This window comes from Sander vitreus, chromosome 19 (genome assembly GCF_031162955.1).
Source record: "Sander vitreus isolate 19-12246 chromosome 19, sanVit1, whole genome shotgun sequence".
NCBI classification, from domain to species: Eukaryota; Metazoa; Chordata; class Actinopteri; order Perciformes; family Percidae; genus Sander; species Sander vitreus.
This window is the reverse complement of record NC_135873.1, coordinates 10,187,765-10,214,662: the sequence shown is the minus strand read 5'-3', so window position 1 is coordinate 10,214,662 and position 26,898 is coordinate 10,187,765. Positions and strand designations below refer to the sequence as shown.

At 40.0% G+C, this 26,898-nt stretch overlaps 1 protein-coding gene across 4 annotated transcripts in view; it reads right to left on the bottom strand.

The window, feature by feature from the left end:
• Positions 1-26,898, bottom strand: part of ptprda (protein tyrosine phosphatase receptor type Da) — a 132,328-nt gene that overhangs the window by 28,969 nt on the left and 76,461 nt on the right. For 2 of the 4 annotated variants that reach the window (XM_078275547.1, XM_078275549.1), the window contains exons 5-19: positions 23,562-23,750; positions 19,451-19,561; positions 13,650-13,919; positions 11,918-12,499; positions 11,289-11,434; positions 10,669-10,813; positions 8,755-9,060; positions 7,702-7,895; positions 7,366-7,392; positions 6,824-6,941; positions 5,792-6,379; positions 5,253-5,353; positions 4,885-5,141; positions 2,165-2,258; positions 140-349 (exon numbers count right to left, since the gene is read on the bottom strand). In XM_078275547.1, coding sequence (XP_078131673.1) covers positions 140-349; positions 2,165-2,258; positions 4,885-5,141; positions 5,253-5,353; positions 5,792-6,379; positions 6,824-6,941; positions 7,366-7,392; positions 7,702-7,895; positions 8,755-9,060; positions 10,669-10,813; positions 11,289-11,434; positions 11,918-12,499; positions 13,650-13,919; positions 19,451-19,561; positions 23,562-23,750 — 3,338 coding nt within the window. The remainder of the gene's footprint in view (positions 1-139; positions 350-2,164; positions 2,259-4,884; positions 5,142-5,252; positions 5,354-5,791; positions 6,380-6,823; positions 6,942-7,365; positions 7,393-7,701; positions 7,896-8,754; positions 9,061-10,668; positions 10,814-11,288; positions 11,435-11,917; positions 12,500-13,649; positions 13,920-19,450; positions 19,562-23,561; positions 23,751-26,898) is intronic. The other 2 variants (XM_078275548.1, XM_078275550.1) reach the window with 1 other exon arrangement.

The window sequence follows — 26,898 nt, the reverse complement described above, 5'->3', positions numbered from 1 at the left end:
CTAGCACAAAGACCATGAGATCACGAGCATGGGATATCCCAGAGGCGAACAAGCTCATGTCTGAAGCTGAACTACAGTGTAATTTGAGACACACATGGATAAAAATGGAGATAATACATGTGTGTGAGAGCAGACTTACGTTTTCAGACATCTCCAAAACAGCAAGCACAAAGAAGATGTACTCCTGGCCATTCTGGAGTTGCTTGTTTTCAAATCCCCTGTAGGTCTTGCCATCTCCAAGAGTGAACTCGTTTGGCAGGTCTTTGAAGTAGGCAGCGATATAGGCTTTGGGCTCTGCCTGCCTCCGGAACCGAAGGCCTCTGCTAGTTTGGTTTATCTCCTTCAGCAGCTACAGTGATAAGTAATAGGCAGACAGTTGTATCACGTTGGGACACGTTCCAGCACACATGAAAACACATCTACACAAACCAAATCTGTCTATCTAGATTTCTTTCTGATTGCCGAGCTGAAAAACGCTGATTGCAATAGGCAGAACATCATAGTAAAGATCAATGACTTATTTCATCTGGGGTTTTTTTTTTACTACAAAAGATTGTGATTAGATTAAAGGATTGTGTGGATTTCCAGCATATAAAACAGTTGAGGATTATCCAACATCTTCAAACAGTAAAAAAAGAAACTGAATTATTTGATTAACATTATTTATTTTCCAATTCATTTTTTCTCAAACAAGAATAAAAGATATGCAAAGCAATGATAAAATACATTATGTATCAACTAATGGCTTCAAACTACATTTTGCCAAGTACAACTGTCATCTTCAAAATTAAAACACAAGTATCTTATTGGCAGGGATTACCCAAAAAAAAAAAAAATGGGAACACTTTAATATATTTCTAATGTCACTGCCAGTTTTGGAAGGAAATTATAGATTTTTTTTTCTCCAACATTCATAGTCTTCACAGTAATTCATATTAGGGCCAAAATACCACCATTGCTCTTTCAGCCAGCAATAATATATACTGTATATAATTTTAACAGGCTGAAAGAAACACATCAAGTGTGCCCTTCATACAGGTCTGTTCCATCTGACTTTGAACTTCCAGTGTAGATCATAATTATGCTAATCAAGCCTGGATAGTTGTTTGGCCGTCTGATTTCATATCTCTGACTTGTGTGCACGATTGAGTGTGTGTGTGTGTGTGTGTGTGTGTGTGTGCGCGCCTGTCATTCACATTAGAGTGTGTGCGTTGTTGTGTGTGTCCTGTTTTGGCTGCGGGGCTGTTGGTGCTGCCCGATAATGTCTTCCATCATCTCTCCTGTCAACACGGCTAAATCTAGCTGCCCTTGGGAAAAGTTGTGAAAAGGTGAGTGCCAATATTGACAAACAAATAAATTCTGACAGAGGGGCAACTTTTGGGCAATTGGTCAAGGCTACAGACATGGGCCTGTGGGTCTGAGCTGTAAAGCCAATGCCAGATGAGACATGGTGTGTTCTTTTCTTTTTTCCCCCTAGACATGTGATGTATTGTGATGCTTATACAAAAGAACTAAATATTTTAAAACTCACAGTTTCAAAATAATCCAAATTATAATTTGCCAGAGGATTTGATGCACATATAAGAATGCTTGCCAGAATTGTTGTAACCTGAAGTGGAACCATTAGTTTTCAATGTTTGCCACTTCATATGAAGGAATACCTCAAATGTAATCACATCTTACAATACATAGTTTGCTTACACATTTAATCATACCTGCAATGCACAGAAGCTTGAATTATCTCAACTGGCTAAATTTAAAAAGTTGACAAGTGTTTTGTGCGTACGCAGTAGCCTAGTTTTGCCTGGAATGAGAAGAGACATGAAGGCCTGATGCAGCTCTTCAGGTAATTACCACAGACACAAAGAGAAAGAGGAGGAGGTGGAGATGGGGGTTGAGTTTGCAGTGCACTTGATGGCTACTTCATGTTCTCATTTCCATATGAACAGTGCTCTCTTCAGCTATTTGCGTCAATCAGTGAGACTCATCTCCTGTTCTTCTGTCCCTCTTAAAAGCCTCAACTTATTTTTCCATTTTTGAGAAAGGAAATGTGTGGTATGTGCACACAGTTATGTAGGCCATATTAAGAAGCTGTGTACAATAACTAGATACTTGAAAAATAATTGTATGTCATATTTTTAACAAGCTGAGCCTTTAAAGTTACCTCCTCCAAATTCATCTCATCGGGATTGTCCCAGGGTTTGAAAAACTTGCCGGTGCGCTGCTTCTTCAGAGGCACTACCACAATGTAATATCCCCTGGAAAATAAAATATAAAGTACAGTACATTAATAATCTAGACAGGTCAACATTTCATAGACAGCCACATTTCAAAAGTGTTCACAAGTGATATTTGCAAGTCAATGACCACTGTTTCCTGGACAAACGAAACCCTGTATGACAAGAAGAACAAATACAGCATTGCCCAGTTTCCACCATGCCGACCTGTATTATGGCGTTTTTCCATTACTTGGTACTTGCTCGACTCGCCTCGACTCTACTCGCGTTTTTGGTTTTCCATTATGAAAAAAAGTCCCTGGTACTTTTTTTAGTATCACCTCCGTCGAGGTTCCAAGCGAGCTGAGGCTATACCAAAAGGTGACGTGAAAACCTGCAGACTACTGATTGGTCAGAGAGAATCATCACTAATCACTGCGTCATCATTGCTAGCAACAGACGGGAGTGTCCTGAACAAACCCGCCATTTTTAAATAGTTTAGCCAGCGGTGTTTGTTTTTTTGCTGCCTCCAGCTTCTTTTGAAACAAAATTTGTCTTCTGCCACATGCCGAGAATCAAAAACAACACACCTTTGACGTTCTGTGTGTGTCAGTTTCCTGCGTCGTTGCTAGGACGACCAGCCACGATCACCTCACACATGAGGCGGTACTAAATCTGCAATGGAAAATGGAGGACGGGGCACCGCGGCCGGGCCGAGTAGAGCTGGTACTAGCAATGGGTAAGCCCCATTAGAGAGGTTAGTATGCCTATCAGAACCCCCCCCCCCCCGTGGGCTAATTAGGAGACCTCTGCGAATGCAGAAAAGATAGAGAATTAGAGGGATTTTCATCCTTCATCAGGGTGGCAGGAGAGATAATGGCCTCTGCCAGAGTTTCTGGGCTTCCTGGTTGGGCACTGCACTAGCTAACGTTAGCCAGGAAGGCAGTGTGGCAGGCTAATGGGAAACTAATTAGCTTAAGCTCTGGCATGGGAGACCGTGGGCCAAGCGCATCCAGCAAGATAAAAACAAAAAAAAGATGGGTTTGAAGCATCAGTCTAAAATCGGATATGCTCCTTGGCCTTCTGACAACCCTGGACTTTGTTGAAAGGCTATAAGAGACTTTATAGGGCTTAAAGGAGTGTGCTTAAATCAGTTGGACTGCTACACTGTGTAATGACTGAGGTGAAGTGGATATTACACTGCAATGTAGGGATGAATAAAAATGACTACGTTTTGGAAGAATTACCCGTGACAAGGTCAGCAATCAAGTTATCTTTATTTCTATTCATAATGCATCAGTAAGAAATAATAATAATGGGCAGAGAATGTTCCACGGCAAGATAGTAATGTCACCTATCCAACAACAGAGCTATACAGTCAAATCATATTATGCTTGATGCAAATTGCCAATTACAAGGGCAGAATCAGAATATTATACTGTTTATTGATCCCCAGTGGGGAAATTAAAAATTAAAACTCTGTTTGTTAGAAATCACTACACACAGGCCTGAAATACACACACACGCACACGCACGCACACACACACACACGCACGCACGCTCAGGACCTGAGCACCCTGAGCAGTCGGTCCAGCTCAAGAGCACCTGGCAGTGCTCAGGAGGTGAACTGGCATCTCTCCAGCTACCAATCCACACTCTGTACTTTGGTCCGTACTGGGACTTCAACCAGCGACTCTCCGGTTCCCAACCTAACTCCCTACGGACTGAGCTACTGCCACCCCCACTAACTTAGAGACTACATTCCAGGTCGATGCGTCGAGTCAGGACTAATTTTGAGACAAGATTCGGTTTGTTAAAATGTACAGCCTGCCATGCTGTTATCCAGCATTTAGTTCTGCCCACACCAAGAACTTTAACGATAAATATATTGTTTTAAAAATTGTTCTTACTCAAGCAGATGGCGGACTCCACACCACAACTATAACAACTACCGTCAAAAACATGAACAGCCAATCAAATTCCATCCGAATTTAGAGGGCATCACATTCAACACGTCCCCGGGGTAACCAGCCAATTTGCTTAAATTGTCTGATAGCATACGTAATTAAAAGGTCTGGACCCAGGCAAGTTCTGGGAGGCACCAACGTGAAAAAAAAACCTGTAAATAGTTTTCGTGGTCATAAACTGCAGACGACACATTGGAAAAAATAAATAAAACGTGATTTAGCTTTTCTCATTCTTAATCATAAGAATATGAAGGAAAAGAATAAGAAAATAGTTGAAATGTAGGTGCTCTGTGCCTTTCAGCATCACAGAGAGAGAGAGAGAGAGAGAGAGAGATGCTGCTGATTTTAATAGGTATACTTTGATCCACCGCCTTGAGTTGAACAAATGCGTGTGTTACAGTTCACATGTTAACTGTTTTATTTTCTGGTTTACAAAGGCGAGAAGGAAAATGTTTACAGAATGTTAAAGTTCATCAGTGTGAATGCTCACATCGTTATCGTTATAGTTATCGTTTGTGGTGTGGACGGCCCTTTACTCTGTGTACAATGACATAGCAACAAAAAAAAAGTACATTGTCTGACAAAATGCGAGTCGACTTGGGGCTTCTCGACTGATGATTCAAATCATCGCGGTCAGAGGGGCATCCCTAATTGTATTTAATTAATTAGAAATCACCTTTAGTTTGTTCATCTCTACTCACCTTACTTTCTCAGATGTCTGCACTGATGGTAGCTCCACAGTCACCATACCGTCTGAGTTGGTCTTGCCAACCAGGTAGGGTTTGGTGCGGAGAATGTCTGGGGCCGTCATGGTGGACACTCGATGCTGCAAACCTCCGGCACTGTTGCCACGATTGGTCAGGAGGAAGGAGTACTGTGTCTCAGGCTGAAGACCCGTGATTAGCTTCTGTGTTAGCTTCCCATCCACCTCCACACTCTGCCCATTATCGTAAAGGATCTGTATGCGAATGAGTTGACGTTTCATGTGAAGCCTTGGTTGTGGATGATAGTAATGTGTAGAGTACGTCAATACATATGCAAATGTTAGATGTATCTAGGCAGTGCTCACAGTGAAAGGCTGAGCTGGGTTGTAGGTGTCTGGGATTTCCCAGGTCAGCAACACTGATGTCTTCATGGCAGCTCTCACGTGAAAATTTTTTGCAAACACTGCTAAAAGAAAGTGGGAGCAGGTGATTTAGACACAAAACACAATTTTGTATCGATCTGTGGTGTGGTACCACACCAGTGCTTACCTGAGAATGTCCCCTTCAAAACCAGGCTGAAATCAGTACTACACTGAACTCAACACTGTCCTCTTACCTTCTTAACAACACCAACTCTTAAATTAATGACTGACCTTTGCTTGACTGATGAGACACAAAGAGACATACATACTTACTCCATGTGAGTTTCTTAAACCACTCTTAGATTAGGGAGGCTAAGGGCAGGGCAACATGTTAATACCAAAGTCCTGTGGTTGATTCCATACTTTGTCACCTTCTGCCATTTGAGGCTTTCAGAGGAAGCTGCTGTGGGTGGAAAGGGCTGTGCAGGGAAAGGTTGATTTTAAAAGGAAAAGAGCTAAAAAGGTTCAGGGACTGGTCCTACCTTGATCCAAAGGCTGTGTCCTGAATTGAACACTTGGGCTATAGGGACCAGAGCCCTTGCTGGTGAAGGCACACATTTTAATATCATAAGTGGTATCTGCCTTAAGGCCATCCAGGTTGATTGTTGATTCGGGGGCGGCGATGAACAGTTCTGAGGGACTGCGTGGGCTGTTGATGTCCTTATACTGCAGAGCATATTTCACTATTTGGCCGTTTCGCTCTCCCAGCAAAACAGGTTGCCAGCTAACCTGAATTGTGGAGGTGGTGGCACCCTCTGCTGTAATGCTCTGAGGGTAGCCGCTTGGGACATCCTCATTTGTGGTGACTTCTTTGACTGTTTCTTCACCAAAGCCCACCTTGTTGCGTGCGGAAAGGCGGAAAGTATATGAGGCTCCCTTATGGATCTCTTTGGTAGTGTAGTGGTTCTCTCGCTCAGGGAACTCAATGACAGTCAGAGGGTCCACGTCTTTGCGGCCAAAACGGAGGCGATAGCCTTGCAGGGGACCATGGGTTAATGCTGGGGGATGCCACTGGAGGAGAGCTGTGCCCATGTTGGTTGTACTGACCATTAGCCGAGGTTTATCAGGAACTAAGACAGTACCAATGGAGAAAGGGACAACTTGTTATAAATATAGACAACCATGTTTCCATTTTATCATATTTGTAGTAGACATTCATTCTCAGTTGACCTATCTGTTTGTGAGTACAACTAAGTAATTTTACTGTGGTTTAACACGGTCAAAAAAGGTGAGGGAAAGAGCTGAATTAGGGTGTCTTCCTGTCACTCCCACTACATTTTTCATTATTTAAAAAATGCTGTGTCACACCAGTGGGTAAGAGTTATTGCACTAAATGAGACGGCAATTAGCTGCATTTACACTTTACACACTCGATGACAAGAACTTTTGCATAGAGCTTTTTTTCTCTTTATTGGCTGCAGTTTCACTGCTTAGCAGAACAACAGTTTCATATGAAAATGCTGTCTATTAGCAGAAAACCACATGATATTTGTCAGAGGTCATGGTTACAATACCTGCGCCAGTGGTGGTGATCAGTTTGGGCTTGCTGCGTGCACCATCGCCCTTTGTCGTATAGGCTCCCACAGTAACTGAATATGTGGTCTCAGCCTGCAGTTCTGTGATGATCATTTCCTGTAAAGATGCAGGACTTTAGTTGCAGGACACTCACTGGATGATTTGCAGATATAAGCAATTAGAGAGATGAAAGTGGGATGTGATGTCAGCATAATCATCACAAAAGACACAACAGACACATTCTCTCAGCACGCTTCAGTGAAAAAGGATAGGGTTGATAAGCTTTGGTAAATAAATAACTTGGTAAAGAGTGTTTCTTGTGTGTGTACCAAATAGCTTTATGAGTAAACACTAATAGAATTCAAACCTTAAAGGTCAGTATTAGTGTTAGTCAAGGATTCCATCTGCAGTTGTCTTCATATCATAAGAAGTTGAAATAGCACTCAAGCTGATGCTTAACACCTTGAGACACATGCCATTCATGCAGAGGATGACAGGAAGGGAAAACAAGTATGGAATTTTGCCAAGTTAAACTACTCACATGTTCGGTTGAATCATCATATTCCCACTGATAATGATATAAGAATATGGAGAGAAAAGAGACAACAAATAAGGCCTGGACACTAATCACTGGTGAGAAAATATACACACAGTTTGTCTGCAGCTAACCAACAAATTAGTTTGTTGATAAAAAAAAGTAAATGTAGCAATAATTATATATAGACGTGTAAGTGACAAAACGGTTAAATAGTCACTATTTTACTGAGTTCATGAAAATGAGCTTTTTTCCACTCCAAATTGAAGAGTGTAAAGTTGAGAGACAAAGTGATACTATGTGTCTGAGAGATGAAGTGGCTGGCTGAGGAGGGTGTTGTACCTGGGCATCATCAATCAGGATGTCCTTGATGACTGGCTGTCCTGTGGGCTCCCCATTAACCATCCTGACATAGTGCACCTGGTACCCTCGGATCTGACCGTGCTGCTTGGTGGGCATCGGTGAACGCCAGATCACTTTAATTGATGAGGAGTTGACAGCCTCCACCTCAACTTTACGAGGTGGCCCGCTAGGAACTGGAGGAACACCATGGGATAGAAGAAAAAAGGTCAAACTTATACCCCCTCACCCTCTTTTTAAATCTTGCCCAAAAGTCGTAGCGGAAAATGCTGCAGTGACAAAAAAAATCACAAAAGTGCAGCAAACTGCAACAAGCACTGCATGACATCAATATTTCAACAATGGTAAGGGGGAAAAAACAACAGCAAAAACAGGTCTGACAACTGACCTAATCTTGAAACATTAAAAATGGGTAGAGTGGATTTTTAAAACATGGAATAAAAATGTGTTTTGCCAAAATAGAAAAGTGGAGCCAAAGTGGGGCTTCAAGTGTTTCAAATGCTTGAAGCACTACAAGAATTTTGGCTATGGTACGAGGAAAAAAATGAATAAAAAAATGATTATCACATGAGGGGAGAAAAAATATAAAAAAAATGGCCTTCAAAAAATTCTTCCACCTTTTGTTTTTCCCACTGTCCAGAACTTGTCCTTTTGCCAAGTTCCTAAAATGTGAGTTAGACAAAAATGCTGCCATTCAAAATATTTCAAAAAAGGCAGTTGGGACTGGAAGTTGGAGGCCTGCAGTTGAAAATGCCATACCATATGTTGAAATTGAGCAGCGTAGGGGGGGAAAAAGCCCCCAAAAAAGGTGCTTTTTCGAAAAGTGAGTCACAGTTTGTTTGGGTGAAAAAGTGCACAGTCCAAAATGGGGCTAAACGTATCAGGTAGCAACAGTCACTTTTAGTAGAAGCAGACACAGGGGGTAGAAAAGAAGAGGGAATTGTAAATATAGGCGAGGTTGTTAGTATTTGACGGGGTAGGTTAAGAGGGGTAGACTTGATTTGCAGCTGAAGCTTTGTTTTAGCGAACACATACCATCCTCCTCTGTGCGGATGAGCTGTGGCAGGCTTTCAGGTCCTGCCCCGACATCTGTGTGAGCAGTGACTGTCACACGGTACTCTGTCCATTTTTCCAGGTTTTCCAAAAGATACTGAGAGCTTTCTGGAGGGATGCTGGAGATTTGATGAGCAGTAGAATCCTCCCCTTCAGTCACAGCATACTGGATGGTGTATTGCGTTATGATCCCATTTTGTAATTCCATTGGTGGTGGCCGCCAACTTACCAGGATGTTGGTGGAGCTGGGGCTATAGCACTTGACTTCCTGAGGGGGGCCCGAGGGTTCTGCTTGGTGAGTTGGTTTTGGTGCAGGTGAAGGGTTTTAGTTCGGTCAGGCCGTTCATTGATATTTTTTTTTTTTTTAAAGGAGTGTCAGTTTTTGGTTTGTTTAGGGTGATGATGGTAGAATTGACCAAACAAAGGAAAAAAGAAGGGAAAAATAAAATGACACAAAATGAGAAGAAAAGCACAAGGACTTATGTGGGAAAATAAAAAAAGTATTTTAAATCAATAAAACATCACAAATAAAGACAAACCAAAAGACTAAGACCAACACAAACGTGTATACACTGATGATGAATGGAAGGTGTTGATTGGAAAAAGGACAGCTTTAACATATGTAACCTACCTTTATCATGGAAAAATTAAATTATAAAAAAGGGGAACAAAAATCATATATCCTAAATTTTAGATCCTTTTAATTCTAAAATGAAAACCTAAACATATTTGAGTACTTCAGAAATAATTTAATTAACCACTCCAAAATAAATGTAGTAATAACTTATACAAATTTGGCAAGCAGTTACCATCAATCCAAAAACATAAAGGTTGATGCTTTAACTATTTAAAATAGAAAATGTTGCATTTGTCACCAACCTTTCCGAAGCCTGTTGGTTTGTGGTAAAAGCCTGATTGTACAACAGAGAACTTCCCAAGGAGACATGACTGATTTATTAGATTCTGATAACATTGGCATGCACTTTTTGCTTTACTCCATCATTTACTTCAGAACATACATCTGGGCAGAGTTTGAGCTTTTATACCCACCTGATCCCTGCCCTTCTCTTTCAGAGACCACAGATTTATGTGCAAAGTCAAACCGTTCAGTGTTCTTTCACTTATCGCTTGAGGGGAATTCTCTTACTGATAATCAAAAAAACAAGCTTTTTTTATTTTAGTTAAATTTTGTTTAATTATGTAACAGAATCCAATTTTTCAATTTTGACCTGTTTCATAAATCTGGGGTCTTTTGGGTGGAAATATCCCTAAATACAGACGCAATACGTGCTTTGAGCTTTCTATTATATCATTACTCCACAACTTTATTGATTCTGATTTAAATTGAGTATAAACGTCAATGCCGAAAATGGGAAAATCCCAAGTGGTTCTTGGCAGTGTAGCTATATAGAAAGCTCAGTCTCGGTAATTGTCTTCTCTTTTATTTTGGGCCAACATGCAAGGTCAAGAGACAAGGCTTCCTGAAATTCCCTGTCACAAAGCAGTTGGGTTACACAGATTTGGGCATTCATATAAATAATGCAAGGCTTCATCATTAATTTCAAACAAGACTGTATTTGCACAACAAAGGTGGGGATTTGTAGTTTTTGGAACCTTGTCTCCTGACTTCACAGGAAAGCCTTGGTACACTGTCCATGCAACCTTTTCAAAGGGAAAACTGCATGGTCAGGTAACACTTATTTACTATTTCAAATGTTTACATCTTTTCAAATGCATTAACCCTTCTAAAATCGGATTTGCTTTATCTGTGCTCAGGACCTTCCTGACATTCTTGTCACTGTTTGGATTTTGCTGCACGCTTAAAATTGGAATGCATTTGAAAATGTGTTCCTTCCCAAATAGTTTAAAGTCAGTTAGATAAGGAGGAAGACCTACGTGTCTGTGGAGTTTCTGCAGAGATCTCATTGGTGTAAGCTCCAACTCCATGTTTACTACGGGCAGCCAGCCGGAAAGTATAAGTAGTGAAGGGCTTCAAGTCCTTCAGCAGGTATGTTGTTGTCGGCTCAAAGCTGATACGTTTCTGTGGAGGAAGTTTCATGTTGTCAGTTTTTAAATAAAGATGGGGAGTTCCAAATAAAAAAAAGTATTAATTACAAGCTGTTCATAACTAATTATCATATTGTTAATATACATTTAAACAACAGTGGATTAGTAAATTATCCCCTGTTTTTGTTACATAAGAAAATATACCCATTTGTTTTAACTGTATTGTACTTTAATGTAGAGACACATTTTAAAATAGACCAATTTAATCCTGCATGTCTGGGATTGTGTAAATATGTATGACTTATTAATTAATGCTATTGAGGTTGGTATTGATATATTGGGGAAGCACGAGAAAATGGTAATTTCATGACACTACATAAAAAAAAATGCATGGTTGCATCACACAATTAAACCACTACTCAGTAATTAGTTAGTATGTGATTCAGAGTATTTTGTTTATTATAACAGACTTTTAATGGCCAAAATGGGTCAAGTCAGGAAATAATTACCTCCTCTTTATCATCCCTCTTCCTGTACATAAGTTCATATCCTGTGATTTGATTTTCCTGTCCAGTCTGTGCCGGGGCGATCCATGAAAGTAAAATACTTGTTTCTGATTTGGCTTCTCCTTTGAAGTCGGTTGGTTGGGAGGGAACTGCAATTGGAATGAAGAGATGAATTCATTACTCTTCACATCTTGCACTATTCATTATCATTACAGTCATACTGGCACAGATGCCACTTTGTGGTGAGAGTTATTGCTACAAGAGCCACATTGTATTTCAGGAGACAGTCGTTACAGACAAATTAGTACAGTACATAGTGCATGGTTACTTCAAAAACATTTTCATTAGAAATAAACAGCTGAGCATTTGAATTTCTTATTCTTAGTTTTCTGATACGATTTCTGAACAATTTTTCCCACTTGAGAAAGCCAATTTGAAGTTTTTTCTGACAGCCTAAAGATGTTCGTGTGTTTAGAACTGTAAACCACTAATGAGGATCTGTGACTAAAATGACGTGGCTTCAAAAATGTTTGTGACACTCCGAGTTTAATTGTGGAGTCTGAGCCTTTGTGAAACTCTGACTTTGTTTTAGACTGATAGATTCTCTAACAACAAAAACAAGCCATGCTCACCTCCCGTCTTAGCAATGATTTGAAGGTCTGCGGAAAGAGGTCCATCACCTACTGAGGTGTAGGCCAAAACCTTGATGTAGTAGGTCTTATTGGGGATGAGGCCCTGGATGGTGACAAAGTTGGACCCCCGAACAATCTGCTTCTCCCAGACGTTGACATGCTGGGTGGAGTCCATGGTGTAGTAGACTCGGTAGCCCATGATCTGCCCGTTAGCTTCCTCCGGGTCATCCCAGTGGATGACAGCCGTGGTGGTGCTCAGCATGTGGCCTCTGACTTGCCTTGGTGCCGTGCTGGGTGCCTGCTCTGCTGTTTTGGCCTCGATGCTCTCGCTGTGTGGCCCTCGCCCGATGTTGTTCACCGCCACCACGCGAAACTCGTAGTCCGAGTACGGGCTGAGGCCTCCCACGCTGTACCGAGTGGTGGCTACGCCATCGATCTCCTTGTACGAGTCCTCTGAGTACTTGGACTTGTGTTGGATGATGTAGTAGGACACTGGTTCAGGATTGCCAGAGTCCCAGGTCAATGTTATGCTGGTGGCTGTGCGCTCTGTCACCACAGGAATGCCGGGAGCCTTGGGCAATGCTGTGATGATAATCATTTCATAAATATTAACAGAAATGCAAAGTATGCAGCAAAGTTATACCCCTGTAGAGTAATTTATTTTATGTTATGGGCCATAGAGACTTTATTTTTTTAATTTGTAGATGGTTGAATTATGTTGATTACATTCATTTCCTAGCTCATTGCACCTGATACTAATGATATACAGTGTATCTGGAGTCATAAGAGACTCATATGTCGTGTGCTCTCTACTAAGTGGCTGGATCGTCTTAATATTATTTCATTTTCTAGTTGTTGCATATGAACTAACGTGAGATTAAAGACTTGCATACTCCGTGATCAGCAGCGTGCGTGAGAGTGCTGTTGTCGTTAATCTCAGATTTCCGAGTGTTTATCACTTTAATAATTTTTTTTTTCTTCCATGGTTTATTTAGACTTTTACAGTTACAAAATCCATGCAAGAAATGTTCACTTTAATAATTGAACAGGTGAATTTATTGCTTTAATTCCCCACACCGTGGCACATGGCAAAGGATATCAGGGCAATAGATTGTCTTTATATGCCATCTGAAGTGTGCTTCTGGGGGAGCTTGCTGCCAGACTGTTATATTGTGACTAATATCTCTATGTTATGTCTAGGAAAAACAAAGCTGAGTGTGTGTACGTGAGTCTGTCCCTTGTGTGCACGTGAACACGGCGACACCAATCTGGGATATCTTTCTGGTACGCTGCTGTGTAGATATGATTACACTCAGATAAGTACCATGCCTACATGTACAGAGGACACCGAACAATACTCACTACGTTTCACACCCCCCTTCACGCCCCCTCCTCCACTGCTTGCTAACTGAAATGGTGTGCTTGTGGCTCTCTCTCCAGCTGAGAGATAAGCACTTCACTATATTCTCAATCTGGCATCTAATGCACTGAGGCTGTGCCAGAGCTTGTCTAAAGCTTTAAGGAATCCTCTACAGATGACTTATCGTAGCAGTGAGAGGTAAACAACTTTCTTTAAAGCATTGCCAGTAGTCTCTGCTTGGATATGTATTTCTAACATAAAGTAGCTGCAAATTGATATATATATATATATATATATATATATATATATATAGAGAGAGAGAGAGAAAGAGAAATATTTCAGCCTTTGGTTATAAAGAAGGAGCAGCTTTACCTTTCACCGTTATCTGTGCCACAGCCTCTATCACCCCCAGGGTTGACATGGCCACGCAGGTGTAGTTGGCCGACTGTCGGACGTCTGTGAGCTCCAAGACGTTCCGTCCAATGGGCATGTCGTCCTCTGGCGTAAGGTCTTCAGCACCCAGCATCCACTTGACATATGGCATGGGAGAGCCCACTGCCACACATGTGATATTGACACTGCCGCCTGGCATGATCTCATTGTCTGTAGGTGGAATGGAGAACCGTGGAGGCACTCGGCGTACTGTAAAAAACAAAACATGGTGTGAAAACCCAGCAGAAAATGGAACAACTGAATACATTTATAGAAAAATGTTCTGCATTCTCCCCAAATTGTTGCCAAAAGAAAACAGTCTGATCATTTAACACATTTATACGTAATATAATAATGAAATTATTAATGTCAAAGGTGTAATTGTTGCATATAAATGAAATCTGTTTCTAGATAGGTAATTTATGATTGGTTGAGGCATTTTATCCAAAACTTAGAGATTTCAGTGGTGAATGAACAACACGAACGCCATGCACAAAATACGGTCTCACCGTCGGTACAAACACACAGAACTGCACAAAGGGCTGGAGAGTTGACAGCACTCCACAGTTGTATGTAAAGAAACAACTTTCAGGCTGCGTATTTCCAGCTGATGTGAGATAATGTGCCTCATCACATTCTCACATCACACAAACAGATAATGCTCCCGAGAAGTCGCATCAAAGGGGAGTGATGTTTTTCTTTTCAGGCTCAGTCAAAAGTAGTACTAGGGCTGTCAAATGTGGTGCACACCTTGGGATCAAGTTTAGAGTGATAACACAATCACCCTAAAAATGTTTCCCCTGTCCTGCCTTTACTTTTAAAAGTGGCTTTAGACTTTAGAACTCTGCCAGACAGCTCAGAGGATGAAAGTAAAGTTATGCATTCTTTCTTTATGCTGGTGAATTCCATGACGAATGAGAGGTCTCTAGCTTATCACAAGTGGTCCAATTATGCTGGCGCTTAAAGCATTAACATGTCTCGCTACACTACATTCTATGATTGTAGAAATCAGTCAAGCCTGTGAATGAATTGAAATCAAGAATATTAACTGATGCTAATTCAAATTATTTTAACAGGACTGCAGGCCTCAGTCCATTTCAGATAAAGGGCTGAGAGGGCTTATTGAGATTGAAAGTTCAGAAATGGAACTTTACCTTTACCTAGGAACATGTCAAGGAGGAGGTGAGAAGCTCCAAGACAGATGCATTTCTAGGAAATATCACTGATAGAACCTTTTTCAACTACTTAAATTGTTTTCATGATTTATGTGCAGTACACAAAGTCATCATTTTGCAGCCCATTAAAAAAAGATGCAGAGAACTGCCATTGGCGATATTAGGTTAGTGGTACCCTTGTTTCTTAGTTTTTCTGACGCTAAACAAAGTGTTTTTCATGTAATTTCAAAATATAATCAAGTAAAGAATTCTGATTACCTACAGTAAGAAAAATAAAAAAAAAAACATAATTTGACAGCTCTAGCAGATACACATTCCCAAAAAATATTCTCAAAAGGCTAAAACTTCAAAGAAAAGGTTACACTTTTAAGTTAACTTAAATGTATAACATTCATAATGCACATGGACGGCTTCAAGGCCTTTTGGAGGGGAGCGAGAGTCTGTCATGCATACAAGAACAATAGGTGACTTTGTGAGGCAACCATGTAAGGGAGTCGGGTCGGGGGGGAGAGGGCTGCAGGGGCAACATAAGCTGTAATGGGGTCAGAAGGAAGACGTGGTAGCACACAGTGTAATGGAAGGGTTAGTCTGGTAGTGCTACATTGTTGTAAATGTGGTGAGCACGTCCTGGGAAAACCATCTTAGGACAAAGGGTAAATGAATGGACAGAACAAAATAAGACAATCCCTGTGTTTTACTGTGAGGATTTGTATACACAAATGTTTAAGAATAGGTAGATGATATAACTAAGGGGCTTACGTACAAGGGAAACAGACAGGGATTGAGGTATTGTTATAAAACATTTAGGGAGGATTGAAATTAAAAGTAAAGTCAGTGTTACTGCTCATGCTATTCAACATTGATTACTGTTAACTTGGGTTAGATTACTTATTCTTTAGTGAACCTTGAAAGCTGTTAAGGAATTTGTATTCATTTCTAACACTTGTATTTATTGCCCGTTAATTGACCCTGCTTTATAAACAAACTGTATAGTCCCTGTGACTCTAAACTAGTTATTTGTGCAGGTACAGTATATATGACTTCAACATCGACACATGCTTCCTGATGCTCGCTACTAATTCACAAAGCCCGTTCTGTTTAGCAGACTGCAGCTCTCCAGAGAGGAAATCTAGGGGAACTGCTTGCATTATTAAATAGAACGTTTCTCTCACTCAATATTTAATTAATATCCAATTGGATCACGTTCCCCACAGACATAATATTATCCTGCTCATTTGAATATTATTACATATGTTAAGTCTCGTGGATAACGCTCTAAATACATCATTGTTTCATGACGTCCTGAACATCCTTTTCAGAGGAAGTGTATAATCTCAGAGGGCAAGGTTGTTTTTACAGCTTGGTGCTTGACTCTAGTGCCAATTACAACAAAGGATGGATTTTGCTTTAACATATTTTTTATTTCTGAGAAACTTCAATTGAGGAGAGCACCACAGGGAAAATTGAGGTGTAGTGATGCTTAAAATTTGGGTTGGGTACTGAAACGCGGTGCCAATAGGGCACCGGTGCCGACGTAAACGGTAGTAACGAGACTGAAAAAGAGAGAAATTTTCAGTGCCTGACTTTACACTACACTCGACAGCAGGTAACGTTAGCCTACCTTTAGCTAGCAGCTGGATTAAACAGGGTTAAAATGCTGACAGCGAATGTTAAACAGTGTAAAGTGTGACTGTATTTCACTGTAGAGGATTCCAACACTGGGACGTAACAGTCTGCTCTGCAGCGCAACAGCTGCCGTTGTCGGAAAAACAACACAGACGGTGTTCACTTGAAACAAGTAGCCTCGTGGTGCATTCAAAGTTATTGTAAAATACCCTTTTCCCATCTGGTGGTTGTTTTTGTCGTTCAACAGCAAGTTACTGGTGAAATAAGTTATTGTTATAAGTTATAGTTATTACATTATTATTAAATCTTTAATTTTGACCACATGGCCTTAGCAATAAAGAAGGCGTTCTTTAATGTCGCCGACTGTTGTTTAGTATCCTTAAGTGTCGGTTCAGGCACAGTTTAGGCACAGGCACCGTTTTAAAAGTATCGCTTATGCACGAATGCATGAATGGGAGAGCTAGGGGCACTTTTCTGCTAGCCTCAAAATAGCTATTTTTAAAACACTAAGAAGGCTCGACACAACATGAAACTTTGCTCGAAGTATCACCAGGGGCTCTACACCTTAACGAAAGCATTGAGAACATTGTTTGTGTACACAGAGTTTACAAAAAAGAAAGGTTTGAGCAACTCACTGTAGCTGTTGTTCTTCCGGTCGCCGTCTATCGAGCCAGTCAAAAATAGTCGAGGGAGGAGAGTAAAGATGGAAAGCTCCAAAAGCTTAGTTCCATATAAATGCACGGATAATTTGTTGTTTTGTCGTTAGTGAAACACAATATTGACCTTGTAGTTGAAAAAGGAGCCTCGTATTAGAATGTCATTTCCTCCTATGGAGTCCGTTCATTCGTATTCGGAGATCGCCTATTTTTGACTGGGAAAATGGCGGATAGTGTAAACAACAACTGATAATGTGAGTTGCTCAAAACCTTTGTTTTTAGTAAACTCTGGGTACACAAACAATGTTGTCAATGCTTTCGTTAAGGTGTCGAGCCTTCTTAGTGTTTTAAAAATAGCTATTTTGAGGCTAGCATAAAAGTGCCCCTAGCACTCCCATTCAAAAGGCCATTTGAATGAAAAACGAAAATACGGTAAATCTTAAAAGTGGCGATTCCGTCCTAAATATGCTTTTAAACTAACGTTTGACTCGGGTACATTCACAAAAAGACCCTAGGTTGCATTTTGGCGAGCGTTATGCTTTAAAATGCTCTATGAAGAGAGAGAGATTCAGTGCTGGATCAGCGTTGCATCTGTGCAGAACAGCAGCTTTAGTTCCAGGAGCCCATAGAAATTATAGATGTTGTGTGTCATATTACTTTTATTATCTAAACAGAATTTATTTTATTAATAACATTTTATTTGTTTTTTATTTTCTAATCTCATTGACCAGCTGTGTTGTCAGTCATCAGAGAAACCAAGCAGGAACACTGACGGGAAAGGGGATGACTAGCTCAAGCGTTAAGAGGGGACCATGCAAATAGACCCTCACACAGATGCAAATATCGTCCCTACCACCCCACCTCAAAGATGCAAACATGCACCACCTGTTAGACAGGCAAGCACTCTGACAAGGACCAGGGGCATTCTCAATGGGCACATGAACATTGAATGAGCGACAAATATAAAAAATGATATCAATAGAAGTAAAAAAAAAAAAAAAAAGAGAGAACAAATACTTTGTTGTGGCAAACAAATAAAATTATTTCTGTTTTGTGTTGTGTTCAAAAAGTAAAAACACACCAACCTTCTCGTAGCTCTGAGGGATGTAGGAAATTTGATGCAGAACAAAATGAAATAAGGAAAGGAGAAAAACAAGGGAAACACAGAGAGTAAAAAGGCCATGTTTTAGGTGTTTAAATGCTACTTAAACAATTCGAAGGACCTTCTGTCTCCAAGGTGCAGGGAGCCCCTTGTATCTCCCTGGCACCCAGATTACAAAGCCAAAGTTTGACCTGTCTGAGCTCAAATATTTTGAATAAGAGAGTGTTTACTTTTAATAAAAAAATTCTGCCAAATCCAAGTGGTCAGCTTATAATGATAATAAAAATGAATGCATATTGCTTTATTATATATTGTGTATGATGTTACTATTTGCTACACATACACGTATGTATTTATAGAGAATTTAATAAAGACAATACTGGAAGAGTAACAGTGGGTTTTTACATAAAAGCAAATGAAGCCTTAAATGCTGCGTGCAAGTACAAGTGAGAAGCAGTAACAGCAGCACAATTTTGTGACTTTAAAAGAGTGAAAGATCACTGCCTCTATGGGAAAAGGTTATGAAAAGCAAAACACTGCGGCTACACCACCTGTAATTTTTTGCATTTGCCAAAATCATGAAGCTATAGGCTATATTACTAACCCTGTGTGGCAACAAAACACTGTTTTACAAGCTAATTTTACATATGGAGTAGGATACTAAAATACCCTCTATTTGAATTATTTCATACCTGTTTTAACTCTTGAATTGTTTTTTAAGTCATTGTCAGTAAAACTAGCAAGATCAAATATGTCCTTCCAATGTTGATCAATAGGGAGAGAAAAAAGGCCAGAGAGGATCTGTTCACTGCTGGGGAAATAGTTTGGACTGATGGAGGAGGGCCCGGCCACCCTTTACCACCTCCGACAGTCAGGTTTGAAAGGCAATTAGTAGATAAACACAGCAAGCAGTCTAGTCATTGGTGTTAGAATCAGGATTATCAACAGAAAGGACCAGAAACACACAACAGAGCAGATATTGCAGGTTCAAATCAGTGCAGGTAAGTTAAGTGCAAAAAAAAAGAACCAAAACATCAAAAGCAAAGCATACTTACAATGGCCTCACAGGATATGGCCCCAGTAGACTTTATTGGCTAATTTAAAGGTTCCTCATGAATTTTAAAGAGAAAGTTAATATAATATTTGAAAGAAGCATGCCAGTGCTGTCAACATGTTTCCTACCTCTGACATATAGATTTGCTGGGGCAGAGTAGCGGGTTCCATCGTTGTTGGTCGCCACACATTCATACTTCCCCTGGTCCGACTCTTCGCTCTGCTCTATCTGGAGGGCTCCTGGTTGGGAATAGCAAACGGGGTAACGGAGTATGTTTGGTTAAAATGCTGTTGTTCATCGTGAAGTTCACAAGCAAAAAGAAAAGTTGTTTGACCTCAAAAGGGCCAACAAGAGCCCCCTTCATTCTAGTTCTGCTTTGTCCTCTCAAGCCTCAGTAGTTGGACAGTTTGAGGAAAGTTGTAATTCAACAATATCCAATAAACTGCGTGAATGGAATGCTACATCCGTGCATCTGTTCCCATAAACTCTATATTTTAAAGTATATCCCCCATCATTATCACAGCCTGATCCACTGGCTGAGGTAAAATGGAGACCCTACTATAGGTCAGGTATAGCTGCAAATGGTAATCATGCAAGACATTGCAATACATATATATTGTTCCTCTTAACAGGGCTAAAGTAACAACAAGGGAAAATAAAATAACACATTGTCAAACAAATTTAAAATAAAGAACAGAAAAAAACACCTAAGTTATGTTCTGTCTCTGAAACAGTAAACTTGTTGATGAAAACTTTAGAGAAAAAAGCCTGATTACTTTTAAGGTTAAAGCATCTAAAAAGACACTCATCCTAGCGCCAATGTCAAAAAAAAAATCACGTAGAAGAATAGGGGCAAGCCCTTCAATATACAACATTTCACTGGACTGGTCAATATGGGGATGAGTGATACTGCTTCAGGGAAACATGGATCAAACAAAAAAAGGTTTACAGTATAAGAAAGCAGCATAACAAGGGAGGACAATTGAAAAAAAGAAATTTAGGTATGAATTTTAGCATATTCAATCACAGATCGAGTGTAACATTCATCTAACTAAATAATTTGGGACTTCATCTAGGTGAAGTTATTTTCAAAAAATGCAGCCCATACAAAAAATTAAAAAAAATGCTGCTCATATATGTGGAATTTTTTTAATTGAAGTATTATGTAAGGCAAAACCAACACATAACCCTCTGTAACAAAAGTTTTGACATGCAAATCTTGGCAAGAAATGTATGTCGGCACAACTTACAACCTTCTGACAACCCTTAGCTGAAAAATAAAATGCAATTGTATTAGAAGACAAAATTCAAAATATCGACCTGAGCCGACAAGAAAGTAACCAACCACTGCTTTAGCTTGTGAAAGCTACAAAAGACACCCATAAAAATCCACCAATGGGATCAGCAGTGTGGTGTCACATGACCCAGGGAAAAATGGCTTTATGCATCAACAACTCTCCAGCTTCATCACACATGGCAAAAATGAGCCAATCGGGTCCTCGCCAGACTCTACTGTTTGCCTTCCTCAAACCCTGAAGAAAAAAAGTCAAAAAGTAAAATAGTCTCCAAACCCAAGAAAAGTAAGAAAAATAGGTGAAAGAGAAAAAAAAGCACCGTAGAAACTTTATCAAAAAAGTGGTTGTTTGGGCTTTTTTGTAGAGGTACAGGAGAGGAAAGCAAATAGAAGAAATGGAAAAAAATAGTTTGCAAAGATAGAAAGAATTCTTTGGGAGAAAAAAGCAGAGGAGAGGCAATGTTGTCTTCAGCATGCCTGCGTGATTCCACAGCATCTGTGCATATTTTTTTTAGTGCTGAACAAGAACAGCTAAGGGGAAAAATGCTTGGTTGTTTTAGTTGGACAAAAAGAGGGACACATGATTCGCTATGGCCAAAAAGAAAACAAAAGTGAACGGAAAAAATATAGTTTAAAAAAGAATTGTCATTGGATATGCTTATTTGAGCCAGGGCAAGCATATCACAACTGAGCTAAACAGGCTCTTGAAACCAGAATACAAAGGAGTAAATAAAGCATAGACAAAGAAAAATGGAATACAAATTTAGTCAATGAAACAGGACAAATAAGAAGGAAGGTCCATATGAACGTAATGGGATTTGGTCTTGGTAAACAGGACAGAAATGGAGGTGATTCAAGTGAATGGATGGGTTGACAGCAAGAATGAATTTGTATTATTTTCATTCTGTGAACGTCAGTTCAGCACTCTTACCTCTTATTGGTGTACCACCTGGGTGGATAATATGAATGCAAATAAGATTAGAAAGAAGAAGCATTAGTACGAGTAGATAGAGGCTGGGGGCTTTGGAAGAAGAATCAAATTAGATTTAACAGGGCACGTAAAAATAAAGGTACTAGAGGAAAGAGAAAGGAGAGAGAGAGAGAGAGAGAGAGAGAGAGAGAGAGAGAGAGAGAGAGAGAGAGAGAGAGATGGAGAATACGAATTGTTCTGTACTCTACTGGCAAAGAAAGACAGGATTCATCATAGAAAAATCATAGTTCAGAGAGAAGAACTTGTACATTGATGTACCACGGGGAGGTGCCATTTTGGAAGTGGCAATAGCTTCTGAAGATCATCTACTGAAGGGAAAGACTTTGAGGACTTTGTGTATGAGACTGAGAGCAGACATACTGTATCTAAACAACCTGAGATTCCTTTGCTTCACCTGAACTAAGCAGAGCTGGTCAACTCTCTAAAATTCTTAAAATGTCCATACCTACTGTGCTGGTGTTAAAACGATAAGTGAGTAAGTGGTGGGTCAGTGAGTAACAAACATGTGAGGACAGATCATTAACCAGGTCAGTATATGACAATACTAAGTTAAGGTTTGGTAGTTATAATCTCCAGATAAAGGTGATACTATAGCTGGCAGTGGTGGGACACTTGGACACCGTGGGGTGAGGGAAGAGTGTATGTGCCTCTAGTAGTAGCCCTGAACCTAAACTCTCTGTTAGTAAAATGCATGCCATGCATTTTAATAGTTGTTGGAAACATGGAAATTAGTGGGGGGTGATGTGTGCTTTAGAGCTAAGCACTTACCAAAGGATTCTGTAGATTTAAAAATATAGAGAGAAGAAAGACAGCATAAGAATGTGATTATATTCTTTAAGTAAGTTTAGTTAACAGAGGTTTCGTTAATGCTTTATCAACTCTACGTGAATCAAAGTCGCACATTAGAAATAAGGGTTAAATCTACACAGTTCTGTTAAAAAACATGTCAGCAAGGAAGTAAGGTTAACAAGACGGTTTAACAAAGGACAGCTGTGAACTCTGTGAAGACAGGTGGTCAAACATACAAGACTTAAAATTTACAAGTAGTTGTGCTAATGTGTTGCCTTTAGCTGGCACATAAAGCTGCAAGCTATTATTTATGTAAGCCTTTTAGAAAATAGCATAATCTTTTTCTATTGAGATATTGAAATCAAACTGGAGATTTTCAGGCGAATGGGTATATTGGGGTCAGGCAAATAAAAACAAAGTTGGCATCTACACATTAAAGCAGGGGCTATAAATTCAAAGAATCAAGGGGGGAGGGAAAAGCCTTGTGAAGTTTTTACGCACTACTGTGGCTGATTAGTGTCCAGAAATAGATGATTTTTTTCTTTAACCTAAAGAAAGTTCTTATGCAAAGCAAATATTTATTCAGAGGAGGTTTAAGGAAACCTCTTTTAAAAATAAAATTTCAACAAATGCACAAGGACGATGATTAATTTGCTTTTCTGCACGTTTTCCTATTTAAAATCATATGCACTCCTTAGCAGATTCTGAATGAAGCCGAATGTTGAATATTAATTGATCAAAAAAGAAAATGACATAAAATAAGAGAATGGATCCAAAAAATACTGCACCAATGCAGTGAAAAGGAAATCAACACAAAACTGCAAAATAATTAATTGTAAAAAGTCACAGCAGTGAGCAATGAGGGCAGAAGTTAGGGCAGAAGCCAAACACAGAGGGGGAACAATCCCAATAGCCCATGACAACACTGGAAGACAAAGGGAGACACACATACAGACAGCACACACCGGGGCGTACAGAGAGTAGAGGACAGGAAGTAGTAGAAACAATGCCATTACCTACAAAATTAAAAGCCAAATGAGAAGTTAAATTATGGGAGGAAGAAGAGGATGAAAGAGCAGAGGAGACAGCGCAGACAACATGGGGAGCAGATCAGATTCTCAAGACTCCCTTATTTGTAATTAAGTTTTCAGCAGAGGAAACCTACCTGATCTGAGCTGTTTAATGCGTCCATTGTTGTTGGTGGTGTTGACAGGGAGGAAGTCTTTAAACCAGGAGATGTCTGGGTCGGGGTTGCCGCTGGCGGCACAGAGCATGGTGGCAGTGCGTGTTCGCTCAACCACTTTCAACTGTGGGCCCATGTCTATGGTGGGAAAACCAGGGGGCAGCTGGTCCTCTGGAAGAAGATGAGAGACATTGTAGCAGAGGTCAGATTCACATCGTCTGTGGTCCTCCTTAAACCCTGTGCAGAGCTAATGAGGAGGGAGAGCCAGTGGAAATTATAGTCATAAGACTGCACAGCAATAGCATGAGAATATCTATCTATCTATCTACAGTCTTTGGTCAAATGTTATAGTTTTTGTAACAGTACTGAGTCCATAAAGCAATTATTTCTTAAGCCATGGCATCTACCCACAGTTCATATTGACAAGGACACAAAATGAACAAAAAGTGAAAATGGACAACAGCACAGTTCAGGCATATCAAATAATTGAAAATGGTAGTTTAGGAGTATTTAAGCAAATAGACACATTTGCTTTCTTGCTCTAGATGAGAAGATAGATGACAATTATGTCTGTTCGTTAACTATAAAGCTACAGCCAGGAGTCACCTAAAACGTATTTCTTTGAAGTTCTTTGATGATGGCAGGTGTCTTTGCTGTGTTGAAAAAGCTGTCTTGTTCCTGCCGGTGTCTCAACTTACCGGCTGAACAAGGGCGGGCTACATCTTGCTGCCGTTTGATATATGCTCTTTGCCCCAAAACATGTTCTTTTAGCAAAACAAAGACAATCAAAGCCTGGAGCAGCTTTGTCTGAAGCTCACAGCTCTGAACAGGAAGTATTTTCTGCTTGCAGCAAGTGAGGATCTTTGAGAGGGCGCAGAGTGAAATTTTCCATACGCCATGAGCTCACCGTATGCCTCCCCACAAAGTTAGCCAAGTGTAAATCTGCAAAACAAGACCTGCTATTCTGAATGCCAATGAGGTTTATGTGCACCTTTTTAAGTCTTCCTTTCCCTGCTGTGATATGGCTAATTAGTGTCTTCCTCTGCTCTCGTAAAACGGCACCTTTTTGGAAATACATTATTCATTAAATTTTCATGAGGAGACATCAGTCTAGAAACAGCTTTGAGATGTCGTAGCCTGCACACAGCCAAACGACAATCATGGCCGCCTTCCAACAATGCTTTTGGGTATCTGGCATGAGAAGCCACCTCAACGGATAAATCTTCTCAGAAATAGACTATTACAAATGAGTGTTCAGACTGAACTGCAAAACTTTCCGATGCAACTCTTTGTCCCTGCCTGAACTGACGTGTTTTGACAGTGATGGGACATTTTAAAATGGCCAATCACAAATCAGCATTCTCTTTAGTCTTCTCAAACTGCATTTATGAATTCCTATCCTATATAATGCATACTTTCAACACAACGCCTTGGCAGTAGTGCACTGTTAGTTATACTGAGCATCTTGGCCCATGCATCCTTATATGGTTTATCACTGTAAGTCCTTGACATGGTGTGCAATATATATATACATTATCCTTTTTCCTTTCAGTATCCATTAAGGTAATGAGAGAGCCCCGGCTTACTCTTGTTAAAAGTTTGTAGGTGTCTGCCACTGTTTGCTTGTTGTTAACACAAAATTGATGTGCTGCTCATTAAAACAATAACCACATAACCACTCAATTCACCTCAGTCACACAGTGGCCATATTTAGTTAACATCATTGTTAAAGCAGAAAGTTAAGCTGGAGGACAGAATCAATTTGAAGATTAAATATTAAGAAATTCCCAGAATGTCCCATTTTTCTTGTAAACGTGTTGTTTTTGCCGCTGTTCCTATCTGCTTTGCGGTCATTAACTGTGATTGTATGGTTATGGATGGTGTATTCTGTTAATGTTAGGTGTTAATGTGATAGGCTCCCAGCGCTCTATTAGCTACAGTATAAGCTCTATTTCTGATTTACAATGACATCACCACAGTAACCTGCACTAACCTATGTACTGTGATCATTATTCACATAAGAAGGAATTCATATTCTCGTGTTCTTTTTTGCATTTGCTATCAACACATAGATTTAAAGAATGTCAAATTTAGTGACACCGTGCATTCTCCAGAAGAAACACACAAGCAAGAAGATTTGTCATAACACTGTATCTGTTCCAAAAGCACCGCGTTAACAACTATCAAGGAATGAGGGAATAGTCAAATCTGAAAAGAAACTACACTTTCAAAGGTGCTCATTCAAATGGAGAAAGACGGGGAGGAGGGGGGAAAGGAATGAATTCTACAAGGTAGCTCCAAGCTCCCTTCAGCCTGTTCAAGGTTGAACAGACAATTAGTCAATTCTACGGCGAGTCAAAAGTATACCTGATCAAACACAATAGTCAGAAGCAAGCCTAGGACCATGGATGCATGTTGGATATAGTAATTGAATGTGACAATCCATACAAACTAAAAAGCAACTCCTGTGAAATTGCAATGTATTCTAAAACAAAGTGCTTAAGAGATCATACTTGAGCTGTCCTTTAAGAAGTGAGGATTGTTATGCTGCAGTATGCAATGTCCCTGGTTATTCAGCTCTAAGGAGAAAAAGGGTGACAACACTCATTTTAAATTATAAACAGTGTAGCCGAAGTCAACGTGATAACTTTTCAAAATCAGGATCCTGTAACAACAGTAAAACCATAGTAATATCGGTCTGATTTACAGTACTGATTAACAATAGTGTGGCTCACTGAAATTGTGAAAACATAAAAATGAGGCTGGGTCAAGTGTACAAAGGACACTTTCACCAAACCCATCTTCGCTGTCCTATAGAATGCATGTGTTACATGCTGTTAGCCCGTAACTCCAGTGCAGGCAGCTGATATGACTCCAGGCAGCACATTTAAAATTAATGATCTGTTACCAAGGTTTCTGGCCTTTTCAATGCATTCTTGCTCAGCCCAGAAATGTATTTTACAGCTGCTTTGTGCACTCATGCTCATCTAGAATGGCCACAATGTCATGACATCAACCGTGAGGTATTTCAAAACATTTCTTGTGTAGGATCTGGAGTTAAGATACAAAAAAAGAGAATAATAAACATGAGTACCTTGATGTTTTCAAGCTCCTTGCAACTCTCGTCTATACCCTCATTTACTTCCGAAAGAGAATTAGCATTGTGATAATAAATAAAAGGAGGGAAATTTAACACATTTGCTAGCTTGTGCTGTGATTAACAACTCACGTCAACGGGGCTGCTGCAGCATTTCCCTTACAAGGCAAAGAGACCAAAATGAAATCAGATTAATCACAATGTAATTTGAGCCACAGCCGG